This window comes from Budorcas taxicolor, chromosome 23 (genome assembly GCF_023091745.1).
Source record: "Budorcas taxicolor isolate Tak-1 chromosome 23, Takin1.1, whole genome shotgun sequence".
Classification (NCBI taxonomy): domain Eukaryota; kingdom Metazoa; phylum Chordata; class Mammalia; order Artiodactyla; family Bovidae; genus Budorcas; species Budorcas taxicolor.
Genome location: NC_068932.1, coordinates 36,229,091 through 36,242,611, shown reverse-complemented (window position 1 = coordinate 36,242,611; position 13,521 = coordinate 36,229,091). Strand labels below are relative to the sequence as shown.

Here is a 13,521-nt window from a genome sequence, read left to right as displayed (position 1 = left end):
ACTAGATGTACCAACCCAAGGGGTTACCATCTACTATACATCATGAGCTATAGACATAATTTGTCTTAGCAAAATTTAACAACATAGCAAATATTCTTCAAACCGTTTTGAATAATGGCTATTCCACCTGGAAATGCTCTGAATGTACTTCAAACACTCAATCAGACAGAGGCTCACTTTCACTGACAAGTCTATAGCACCATTCTTGGAGCACCTCTTCTTAATTCAAAGAAATTGCAACACAGCTCTATTTGGTCACTGAAAGCCAGAATCCTATAAGTCACAGTACTGTACTTCGTCCCAGGGCTCAGTCTGGTTTTAAGGTTCAGATAAAAGCTTTTCAATAAGAAAAATATCCTATATAGAAAAAAAGCAACTGTACCTTTCTATCTGATTTACAAGGGCCAAGTTTGGTCTGGATGCCAGCTAGAAGGAGATTAATTTTCCCACTGCTCCCATTAAGTAAATCCATCAAGATTATATCTGATATATCTGAGATTAGCATGGTTTCAGGATCTGGGCAATATTAGGTCCTACGATGTTTTGGCTACAGAAAGCAGATCTGAAAAATTTTAAGGGGAAAAAAGACAATGTTAATATGATTCCAGGGTAGGTGAGGTAGAAAATGTAGGTAGGTCTTCTAATTTAATGAGTAGTTATTATTTTATAGACACTTTCACAAATACAGTATTGATTTCTTCTAAATAATTTTTCTTCTCTTTAACTGCAAACTTTTGAGGGGCACACATTTTTATACTATTTGCAAATTTCAAATTATATATAGATTTTAAATGTCATTTACAAAGTTTAAACTGTGTTTGAAAATGCAAAGGAAAAAGTAAGACTTACTTATATCCATATTTTCCAGATATATCTATCACCATTTCTGCTCCCAGCTTACTCTGAGAACGTTCAAATGAATACTCCTTCCAAATGAACTCAATGCTTGTAATGTTTCCAACATTAATGTCTGCATCAATTAAATCTGTATAAGTCATGCCTGGCTTCAGTGTTCCACTGTCAACAGAAAAATAAAACTCATAAGCTTCCGCTGGGTATTCATAATATTGACGTGGAAGACAACACCTGTGTGTATCATGGAAGAGAAAGTTTCATTTCCCTGCATTTGATTATAGGAGATTTATTCTTGCCCTTCATCTTGGTCAGCATCTCAGAACAGCACAATTCTAAAGTCTGAAAAGAGAGGGAGGTAAATGAGAAGCCTGACTAGTTGATTTTTAGCGGCTAGTTCTCCACAGTGAAAGCTCTGGTCTTGGCTTTGTGATATCAGAAACTAGAGTTTATTGACACCCCCAAAATCATCAGACTATCAATGATAGACTAAATTCACACAAAAATTAAAGAAAAACTAGAAGCCTGTTGATCAGCTCACAGCGGTACAATGCTTCCTTTTCATTAACCAAAATGTACTCCTAGCCTTCCCCTGGTACCTTCTTCATCTGTACAAAAAGAATCGGGTAACCAAACTAATGATAAAGAAAGGTGTTTTGGTGAGTGCGGAAACAGAGAGAATAAATCATAAGAGACTTGAGACATAAGACATGTTTTATGCAAGCCAAAATTATTCTAGATGAGGTTTCTTTAGTCCTGCTATTTCCCTACTGCTTTGTTAATGTATGGTTTGCCTCCTCTAACTGGAGGAAGAGTTCCATGAGAGTAGAACCTGTGTCTGCTTCCCCAGCAGTTATAACAATTCTTGGTATACAATAGGCATTTTTTTTTCCTTTTCAAAAATTTTATTGGCATATAGTTGCCTTACAGTGTTGCATTAGAGCCAGGTGTACAGCAATTTGGTTACTCACACACATTTATTCCTTCTTTCTTAGACTCTTTCCTCATATAGGTTATCACAGGATGCTGAGTACAGTGCCCTATGCTATATACAGGAGTTCTTGTCGGTCATCTATGTTATATATATGTGTTAGTCACGTAGCCATGTTCGACTGTCTGTGACCCCATGGACTGCAGCCCACCAGGCTCCTCTGTCCATGGAATTCTCCAGGCAAGAATACTGGAGTGGGTTGCCATTTCCTTCCCCATACAATAGGCATTTAAATGTTTGCTGAATGCAAGAATGGATGCTGCTATTCCTAGGGCCTGTCTTGTTCCATTACATGTAGAATTAATTGATTTAATTACCAGAGAACAACTTTTTTCAGGTTATATTGGGCTTCCCTGGTGGTTCAGACGGTTAAGTGTCTGCTTGCAATGGGGGAGACCGGGGTTCGATACCTGGGTCAGGAAGACCCCTGGGGAAGGAAATGGCACCCCACTCCAGTACTCTTGCCTGGAAAATCCCATGGATGGAGGAGCCTGGTGGGCTACAGTCCATGGGGTCGCAAAGAGTCAGACACTGAGCGACTTCACTTCTCTTCACTTCAAAGGGTCATTTCCCTGTTGCTCCATGAACTGCCTTCACTCACTGCACACTCAGCACAGCTCCTCATGATGGTGTCACTGGAAACCCAAAGACTAAAATATAATGTACAGTGAGGGCTTCCCTGGTGCCTCCGTGGTAAATAATCTGCCTGTCAATTCAGGAGATGTGGGTTTGATCCCTGGGTTGGGAAGATCCTCTGGAGAAGGAAATGGCAACCCACTCCAGTATGTTTGCCTGGGAAATCCCATGGACAGAGGAGCCTGGCGGGCTGCAGTCCATGGGTTCACAAAAGAGTCAGACACAACTGAGTGCATTAGCATGCAAGCATGCAGTCTACGGTGAAGCCAGACTCTTAAAGCTTGGCTGAAAAGTGGGACTAGACTAGCACACAAATTCATTCAGCAGACTTCATTCCAAGGTGAAACATTTACTGCAAAAGTAGAGAGATGACAAAACATTCTCACAAGTTTTAGGAGGGGTGAGAACCATGCATTTCTCCCTGCCTGACCCAGGTCAGCTGCCTTTGTGCAGGACACAAATTCTACAGTCTCAGGCAATGAGTGCACTGTGAGCCTTAGAGCCACAGACACAAGATCATGTTGAACTATCCTCAGAGGAAGAGCTTAATGGAGATGTGAAGAACAAGTGGACATGAGATCTGCTAAGACAGAGAAGGGTATTTGGAACATGGAACAGCATGGATAAAAGTCAGGAAGGGAGGAAAGGGTGAGATCTATTTTAATGCTGGGTAGTGTAATCAGGGTAATGTGGCTAAGCTGAAGATGAACAAAGCCAAACAGTGGGAGGCACGGCTAGAAATCGTGGGTTGGAGCCTGTGTGTGAACCGGGATCCAGACAATCCCTGACTGAACTCACCTTTACAGGCAGCTGCACCAAGGCAAAATGATGAGCACAAAGGCTGCCAGAGTGATTAATGCGACATATCCCTCGACCGATAACCACAAAACCTCTGCTTTTTGTGCCTCTGCCTCGTATTTGAAGATGATGTAAATCACAGAGCCAAAACATCTAATTAATTCATCAGTTCACAAAATGGTAACATCTAATTAGTGTGTACAATGTTAATTCTGAAATGAGTTGCAGAATTAAGTGATGGAAGTGGAAGACGTAATTCAAAAATGCTAAGGCTGATCAAAGAAAAAATTAAGGAAAACTCAAGATAAAAGGAGACTGTAGCCTTTTATGAGAGTGCATGGTCAATGTTGCTACTGAATTATTCCTAACTTTGACTATCTTAACACATATCCTATACCTGTGAATACTACTTAGGGAGCTTATTAGAAATTCAGCCATTCATATAAATATTTCATATGGAATCTATAAAAATAAAGTGATATGCCCAAATTTGTATAACAATAATGGCATATATTGTTTTTGCAACCCCATAGACAGTACAGTCCATGGAATTCTGCAGGCCAGAATACTGGATTAGGTAGCCTTTCCCTTCTCCAGGGGATCTTGCCAACTGAGGGATAGAACCCAGGTCTCCTGCATTGCAGGTGGATTCTTTACCAGCTGAGCCACCAGGCAAGCCCAAGAATACTGGAGTGGGTAGCCTATCCCTTCTCCAGTGGATCTTCCTGACCCAGGAATCAAACCAGGGTCTCCTGCATTGTAGGTGGATTCTTTACCAACTGAGCTATTACTGTTAAGTCACTTCAGTCGTGTCCGACTCTGTGCAACCCCATAGACGGCAGCCCACCAGGCTCCCCTGTCCCTGGGATTCTCCAGGCAAGAACACTGGAGTGGGTTGCCATTTCCTTCTCCAGTGCATGAAAGTGAAAAGTGAAAGTGAAGTCACTCAGTCATGTCCGACTCTTAGCGACCCCATGGACCGCAGCCTACCAGGCTCCTCCATCCATGGGATTTTCCAGGCAAGAGTACTGGAGTGGGGTGCCATTGCCTTCTCCGAACTGAGCTATTAGGGAATCCCTGAAAATAAAGTGATATGCCCAAAATTTGTATAACAATAACAGACTGAATTAAAAGCATATCTTGTTTCCTGTCAGTTTTTTTTTTTCCACTTGCTTAATCTAGATCTGTATTTTCATCTTAACATTTCCTAAAATTTTCTGTCTGTAGCTGGAACTGTGGCTGAAATAGATACTATGATTTCTATTTTATATTGGGAAAAAAGAAAAGTTACTATCAGATGATAGCTGGTGGTACTGTAGGAAAAGAAAAGCCTGAGCCTTACTGAGCATGATGACTGAGTACAGCACTGTTACCTGCACTGTTACCGGCCAGGTTATCACCCTTGCCTACCTGACAAACTCAAACTCGCCTGTCTTCCCAGTCATTCCACCTACACGGAGAAATACACTTCCTTGAGTGACGCTGTTCCCATCAAGTTTGACAGACAGTTTGTGCCTCCAACCTGGAAACAGAGAAAATAGGAAAGAGAGAGAGAGAGAGAGAAGGATTTTAAACATGTGGAAAGCATGACATCTTTGTTACTGTTGGTCAGTTGCTAAGTTGTGTTGGACCCTTTGAGACTCCATGGACTGTAGCACAGCAGGCTTCCCTGTCCTTCACTATCTCCTGGTTACTTTAATGTAAATGTAGCTTTTAGGATTAAAGTGGAAGAGAGCTTTTCATGTTCATGAGAAAATATTAATACAACTTTATATAGCTTGAGTGAATTTGGTGAGGTTATAGTTTTAAAGACATATAAACTATCACATGTTGATTTTGCAAAGTAAATAGTTAATAATATTTTTAAAGAAAATTCTTTAATTTTCCATATATTTTTTGGACTTTAGAAAAACGTGTGTGTCTTCTTCCATCCATTACATTTGTATTCTGTGGTGTGTGTGCTTTCCGTCAGTTCAGTTCAGTTCAGTTCAGTTCAGTCGCTGAAACTCCAGTTTGGCCAAAGTACTGGAGTTTCAGGATATGTTTTGGAAAGACTTAGAGCAGACAAAGGGTGATTTCACACCCTTTGAAAATAAAAGAGAGTGTTCCTAATCTGCTAGCTAGGAATTTGTTAGGTACTCTTGATCTATCTTCTCCCAGTCTGGATATGTGGATACAGCCTGTAAAAATAAACCAAAGATTTATCTGTTCTGTCTTTCTACATCATTTTATGGCAGAAACTCGAGTATAAAAAGCAAAAGTAATTCTCTTAGTTAATTTTCTTGGTCATTCTCTTGATTTACCTAGAATTAATAGCAAGTAAGGCAACTCACTAGGCTTCCCAGGTGGAGCTAGGGTAAATAACCCATCTACCAATGTAGGAGACACAAGAGACATAGGTTTGATTCCTGGGTCAGGAAGATCCCCTGGAGGAGGGCATGGCAACCCACTCCAGTATTCTTGCATGGAGAATCCCATGGACAAAGGAGCCTGGCAGGCTATAATCCATCAGTTCAGTTCAGTTCAGTCCCTTAGTCGTGTCTGACTCTTTGCAAACCCATGAACCACAGCACGCCAGGCCTCCCTGTCCATCACTAACTCACAGAGTCCACCCAAACCCATGTCCATTGAGTCAGTGATTCAATCCGACCATCTCATCCTCTGTCGTCCCCTTCTCCTCCTGCCCTCAATCTTTCCCAGCATCAGGGTCTTTTCAAATGAGTCAGCTCTTTGCATCAGGTGGCCAAAGTATTATAGTTTCAGCTTCAACATCAGTCCTACCAATGAACATCCAATGTTCATCCAGTCCTACCAATGATCTCCTTTACAATGGACTGGTTGGATCTCCTTGCAGTCCAAGGGACTCCTTGCTTTCCATAGCCAAATTCTAATTTGCTATAGTTTGACAATTAATCCAGAAAAATATCTAGAAAACCTATTGAGCAAGAAAGTCTGTGTTTTTTTAATGACTCAGAGGCAGAATGAATTGTCCCTTCCTCTCCCACCAGGCTTTGTGCTAGGAGTTCCCAGTCAGTACAGGTCTGAGTCAACACAAAGCCTCCTAACAGGATAAATCCCTTGCAAACAGTCAAGTGTAACTTTTAAAGAACTCTAGAACTAAACAGATCTTTCATTCTGAATTCCAAAATTGTTGTATGCTTAATAACACAGAAAACATGCAGTTGTTCATAGAGTCGTTTGAAAAGCCTCTGAAAGGGGAAAAAATTTACCAAAGAGAATTTTCAGTTCACAAATTTATCATCATCAGAAAGCTCCGTTTCCCTCCTTGCCCGTTCCACTGAATTGCTGCCACTGTCACCTCTCCACTGAAAGCTAAACTCACCAGTGATGGGACTTAGCCCACAAACCCCTTTAGGCCCTGTCTCATTGGACCTATCTTTGGGGGCAGTGAATGCATTCTCCCTTTTCCATCATCTTTCTTTTCTTGACTCCCACATGGTTTTACCTTTTCTCTCTTTATTCATTCCTCAGTGTCCTTCACAGGGACCACTTTCTCTGCTCTCTTTCTTCTCATCTGATACATTCTTCTTGGGTAATTACGTCATCCACTTCATAGTTTAGGTTACTGTCTAAATATTCGAATCTTTGACTGTGGACCACAGCGATCTCCAGAGGCTGAGACCCAATCTAACCGCACATGCCCAAATCCTAACAGCATCTCAGACCTAATATGTTACAAAGTGAGCCCATCCACTTACTTCAAACCAGCCTCTCTGCCTGGTTACCAAGTTCAGCATATGGTATGTCATCATCCCAGTTGGAATCATCCTTGACTTCTCCACTTTCTGCATCCCTCAAACCCATTTACTGAGTTAGACAAGGCTGACTCTCACATACATACAAGACTACTGGAAAAACTAGATGAACCGTCTAGTCAAAGGTATGGTTTTTCCAGTAGTCATGTATGGATGTGAGAGTTGGACTATAAAGAAAGCTGAGCACCGAAGAATTGATGATTTTGAAGTGTGGTGTTGGAGAAGACTCTTGAGAGTCCCTTGGACTGCAAGGAGATCCAACCAGTCAATCCTAAAGGAAATCTTTCCTGAATATTCATTGGAAGGACTGATGCTGAAGCTGAAGCTCCAATAGTTTGGCCACCTGATGCGAAGAACTGACTCCATTGGAAAAGACACTGATGCTGGGAAAGATTGAAGGCGGGAAGAGAAGGGGATCACAGAGGATGAGATGGTTGGATGGCATCACTGACTTGATGGACATGAGTTTGAGTAAGCTCCAGGAGTTGGTGATGGACAGGGAAGCCTGGCATGCTACAGTCCATGGGGTCGCAAAGAGTTGGACACAACTGAGTGACTGAACTGACAAACCCATTCACCCAGTTCCTTTTGTTTTTAAATTAAAACTCTTTTTACTTGTTTTTATTTATTTGGCTATGCCAGGTCTTAGTGGAGAAGGAAATGGCAACCCACTCCAGTGTTCTTGCCTGGAGAATCATGGGGACAGGGGGAGCCTAGTGGGCTGCCGTCTATGGGGTCGCACAGAGTCAGACACGACTGAAGTGACTTAGCAGCAGCAGCAGCAGGTCTTAGTGGCAGCACTCAGGATCTTCCATCTTTAGTTACAGCATGTGGGCTCTAGTTCCCTGACCAGGGATTGAACCCACATTCTACGTATTGGGAGCATGGAGTCTTAGCCACTGGCCCATCAGGGAAACCCCTCACCCAGGTTCTTTTTGCTTCTACCTGGCCAAAGATAAAACCCAGACTTCCCAAATGGAGCATAATTTCATTATTTGACCCGATTTGCCTCTCTTATCTTACCCGCTTCATGTTGCCTTCCTCCTGGCCTCTACAATTTCAGTAGGGGGATCTTTTTTAGATTCCAGCTCTCCGTTTTCTCCAGGCATTTTCATATGCAGTTCCTTTTGCTTGCTGCTGCTGTTGCTGCTAAGTCACTTCAGTCGTGTCTGACTCTGTGCGACCCCGTAGACAGCAGCTCATTAGGTTCCTCTGTCCCTGGGATTCTCCAAGCAATAACACTGGAGTGGGTTGCCATTTCCTTCTCCAGTGCATGAAAGTGAAAAGTTAAAGTGAAGTCGCTCAGTCGTGCCCAACTCTTAGCGACCCCATCCATGGGATTTTCCAGGCAAGAGTACTGGAGTGGGGTGCCATTGCCTTCTCCTTTTGCTTGGAACACTCTATTTCCTTCCCTCTGTTATGCACTTTTCAAGAATCAGCATTGAAGGCATCTTTCCTTGGAAGCCTCCCTGATCTGAGCGCAAAAATTCCTTCCTTGCATCTCCCAACAGAAAGTTTATTACTCAGGGTTGAAACTGAGAATTTCCTTTTCCTTCCCCCAGCCTAAACTCACTGTGTTGTTCTTCACTGCATCCTCAGAGTCTGGCCCAATGCCCAGTGATTTAGTAGACACTCAGTAAAAACTGTTGAATATTTAAAGGTAAGTGCCTTAAGATATTACAATAAAAATCAGCTATGATACTTACGGGCAAATGGCGAAAGAGTCCCTGTGTTTAAAAAATAATATAATCTATTAGGCTTCATTTTTTTGAGGTGAAATCTATCAGCAAAATGACCCATTGTTGGGCAACCTCCCTTGGGACAATGAAAGCAATTTCCCTGGTGACAGAAAATAAGAGGTAATTAGAAATGTAATTAGACATGCTGACCTTCAATAAACTCAGAATGTATTATTAAACTATAATAAATCTTTCATATCTAAATAAAGTATATGCATTTAAGAATGACTAAGTTGCCTAATAGACTATCCTGCCTGTTTTCAAAAACAAAGCATAATAAAACAAAAACAACTGAGGGATAAGGAAAAAGGGCTGGCTGTTAGAAAAATGAGTAAATAACATGAATAGACAGACAGTCCATAGAAGAGGAAAGTCAATAGTCAATAGCTATGTAAAAAGATGCTCAATCTTACTAGCTGCCAGGAGTACAAATTAAAACAACATACAATTTCATACTCAGCAGATTTGCAAAAATTAAGGCAATTGGAAACACCAAGTATTGGTAAGATATGGAGTGGGGAATTCTCATTTGCTTCTTATGGGAATATAAATTAACAGGCATTGCAGACAGACATTTGGTAATGTCTAATAAAGATGGAAATGCACATATGCTTTGAAAATTTCACCTCTATTATATGTCATAAAGAAACTTCTACACAAGTACATAAGGAGATACGCAAAGGTGTTTATTGCAGAATTGCTTTTAATAATGAAAACTGCAAACAACCAAAATGCACGTTAGTAGGAGAATGAATCAGAGAAGGCAATGGCACCCCACTCCAGCACTCTTGCCTAGAAAATCCCATGGACAGAAGAGCCTCATGAACTGCAGTCCATGGGGTCATGACTGAGCGACTTCCCTTTCACTTTTCACGCATTGGGGAAGGAAATGGCAACCCACTCCAGTGTTCTTGCCTGGAGAATCCCAGGGACGGGGGAGCCTTGTGGGCTGCCATCTATGGGATCGCACAGAGGCAGACACGACTGAAGTGACTTAGCAGCAGCAGCAGCAGCAGCAGCAGCAGCAGCAGGGGAATGAATAAATAAAATGTGGCTGATTCCTACAGAATTCCTACTAAATACAATAGGTCTATATATGTCAATGTAGATCTTACAAAATTTAATTTAAAAACAAATTCAGAAAGACACGTATAGTAAGATACTACATATATAAATTTCCCTCAAAGTTTGCCTTAGGGAAGGGCATGAATGAAATATAAGGTACTTACATTTTATCTGTGTATTTTAAAATCTAAAGCAAAACTAACAATATTAACTTTAAAACACCTGGATAGCAATGTTGGAGTATTTGCTATTTTAGGTTTTTGAACTTTCGGACTTACAAACTACAGATATTTAGGCTAGGACTATAGAGCATGCATGCATGCTTAGTCGCTACAGTCATGTCTGACTCTTTGGGATCCAATGGACCACAGCCCTCCAGGCTCCTCTGTCCATGGGATTCTCCAACCAAGAATATTGGACTGGGTTGCCATTTCCTCCTCCAGAGAATCTCCCCAACCCAGGAATCAAATCTGCCTCTCCTGCACTGCAGGCAGATTCTTTACTGCTGAGCCACCGGGGAAGCCTAGGATTATAGTAAAACACCCCATTTAAAACACCATTTTTAATGAACAAAAATACTAACAAACTAATAAGGCCTCATATTGACTGAGTGAGTGCTTACCATGTGCAAGGCACTGTTTGATGCACTTTATGTGCATTTAGGTCAATTAATCCTCACAAAATATTATTATTATAATGTTTTTAGTCTCCTTACTTAGCAGATGAGGAAACTAAAGCCCAGAGAAGTAAGCAATTTGTCTGAGTTTGTTTGTCTATTAAGTGAAGGCACAAGAATGTGAATCAGATGGCCTAGCACTAAAATCCCTCTTATTTTTTTATTTTTTAAAATTCCATCTCATTTTTTATGACTGTTGGATAAAAGTACAATAAAATAAGTCAAGGAAATTGACTTAATGTTCTCTAGTTTATTGCCATAATTAGCATCTCTGTGGCATAGGAGCCTAGAGTTCTCCCGTTTTTAGCTGATTAAACCCCGCTAACTCTGAATATACTGTGACTCTGAGAACCTGCTTTCACCTGCCTTTGATGTAGTAAATGTCAGGATCCCTTTAGCTATTAAGAGCAGCATCTGGGGCTTGAGGAAGGATGAGTTCGGGGAGAAGGAGGTTTAGGGGAAATGTCAGTGCTTGTCTGGCAAGGGTTCTGAGAATAGCAGTTCACCAGCCACATTATGAACAAGGAAGACGTGCTCAGGACCTGAGAAGACAGCCCGAGGGCTCACTCACCTTCTTGATCTGTAACAGGAGGGAAATACTTACTCCTGTCCCAACACTGTTCTTATTCACAAAATGCCATTGCTTATAACACACTTTGGTTTGAAACCCCACATTTTCCTACCCTGATAAAACAGGGGATAGGTCTCTAAAGCAGAAGCAGGAAAATCTTTCCACTTTACGCTACAAAATAGATTTTCTTTTTACCTTTTCACAGTGATAAGCAAATGAAAAATATAGTCAGCTCAGATCTGGCACCACGTGCTTCATGACTCAAGTGAAATCAGATTTGGTATTTTGTAATGTATATTGATTTGTATGGAATTCCTGTTAGCTATGTATGCTTCAGTTCTGCTCTGTATGAATAATCAAATTTTAATAAAATAATTTTCATGTTCCAGGTAAATAGTAATATGTTTGATTGTAGCTATTAATTGGTTCAGTCTTCTCAGGGCATCTTAGAGGATAACATTTAAAATATATACACACAAAAATTTTTGTGCTGGACTTATGCCTGGTACACAAAATCTAATAACTGCATAACAAATGACCAAAAAAGCAAAATTGGATATAATTCAAACGAACTGAAACAACCAGAATACAAATAGTTGGTTTAGTTATTTAAGCCCTTCAGCAACCCCAGCTACTGTTCAGCACTCAGCACAGAAAGAATCTATTATTTACCCAAATGGCAGATACATTTCTTTTGCTACATACTTAATGTTCTAATTTTTAGTTGACTGATCATGCTTCAAAAAATGACTTGCTAATTAAATTACATGGCAAAATGCTTTACTTACTGCTTTAAAAGATTCGTAGGATGTACAGGGATAAGCAATAAATGCATCAGGATTGAGAATGCTTTCAGCATAAAAGCGATGACTTCGGGCATGGTTGCAATCAAAGAAGGAAAACACTTCTGTGAAAACAATTTTCAATTAACTGGTAGCAATGAACTGATAACTGATAGTATGAAACATTCCCTAGAAAAAGTAATGTTAAATGATAGTTTCTTGACTTGGATCTGGGTCACCAGACCTTGTGTGTAGTTTAAGATATTGTACATTTATTAATATTACATATCATCTTCTTGTACCAAATAATTCTTTGTGTGAGTCTAACGGGACATTTAATGTAGATGACCGTGTTCTGATACTACCATCCCCAACACTTCCCAGATATCTGACATGAGCACTTAGAGTTTTAAGTATCGCTGTGTACACAGTATCTCTGCCTTAGACCAATTAATTCTCCTGTCTCCCTGTTTCTGCAGGAATGACTGAACTCCCTCCTATTCAATCACAAAACAGCCAGCAAGGTTAACCAGTGCACACCTTCAGCTGAGTTTCAAGATGTGACAGGTGGAATGTATTGGAAAGAATGCTATAGACAAATTGGTTCTGTCATTGTCAGGCACAGCATTACTGCCACTAGTAGTTAGGATTACTGCAATAATTCATAAAAGTTCTAGGCACATTTGTGTATTCTGAAATACATTCCAGTCATTTATGTTCTCTTTTCCTTACATAACAACATTTTTACTACATGGCATGGGCTATTCTTCTCATGACCTACATGACTTGGCTCCCCTTTGAGTCACTAGATGTGGCAAGTCACTTATCTATAAATGTGGACTCCAAAGAGTCACTCCTTCCTAGGTCCTCACCCCTTTGCAATATTTTACTACTCTTTCCATCAAGAGGTGGAACTGATAATGACATGACAGTAAATTTTTGGATGATTCTAAATAAAGGTTTTTAAAAACCTTTCTGGGTTATAGGCTAGTCTTGTGATTTCTTTGACTAAGAGAATATAGAGGAACTGACACTGGGCAAGTATCATGACCTTGGTCTTCAGTGACCTTCCATCATCTGTTCTTGCTCTATTGGAACCCAATCTCCATGTTAAGAAATTCAGGTGAACTGGCTGGGGAGAGAGGCTCTGAAGGATAACAGACTACTTAGAGAGGAGAGCTAGTACCAAAGCACTACACATGGAAGGCTATCCTGGATCTTCCCACCCAGCTTGGCCCAGCCCAGCCCAGCTCCCAGTTGGATGCAATCACGTGCATTCACCCAATGGACTCATAGCAAAGCAGAGCTCTGCCTGAATCTTGAGCCTCATAATCATGGGCAATAAACTATTGTTCTCTTAAGCCACTATGGTTTGTTATACAATAGATAACTGAGATCATTTCAGAAATGCAACATAGCAGTGATAAAGAATTGACACCTTTTTTTGAGGAAGACTTCCCTTATATCAGGTTTCTTTACATACAAATTTGTATTCATAACTAATTGTAGTTTAGACAAGATGGTTCTTTAGAACATAGGGAACTATGAATTTTAAAAGTAAATGATTTCTTAGTAACAAATATAATGTAAAATAAAATATTTTGAAGCTAAAAAGTCATCTGAAGACATGAATGA

The 13,521-nt window shown here is 40.5% G+C and overlaps 1 protein-coding gene across 1 annotated transcript in view; it reads right to left on the bottom strand.

Annotated features, from left to right (window-relative positions):
* Positions 1-498: 498 nt before the first annotated feature.
* Positions 499-13,521, bottom strand: part of PNLIPRP3 (pancreatic lipase related protein 3) — a 40,485-nt gene continuing 27,462 nt past the window's right edge. The window contains exons 8-12 of the mRNA XM_052661129.1: positions 11,893-12,011; positions 8,760-8,892; positions 4,688-4,799; positions 850-1,017; positions 499-562 (exon numbers count right to left, since the gene is read on the bottom strand). Coding sequence (XP_052517089.1) covers positions 499-562; positions 850-1,017; positions 4,688-4,799; positions 8,760-8,892; positions 11,893-12,011 — 596 coding nt within the window. The remainder of the gene's footprint in view (positions 563-849; positions 1,018-4,687; positions 4,800-8,759; positions 8,893-11,892; positions 12,012-13,521) is intronic.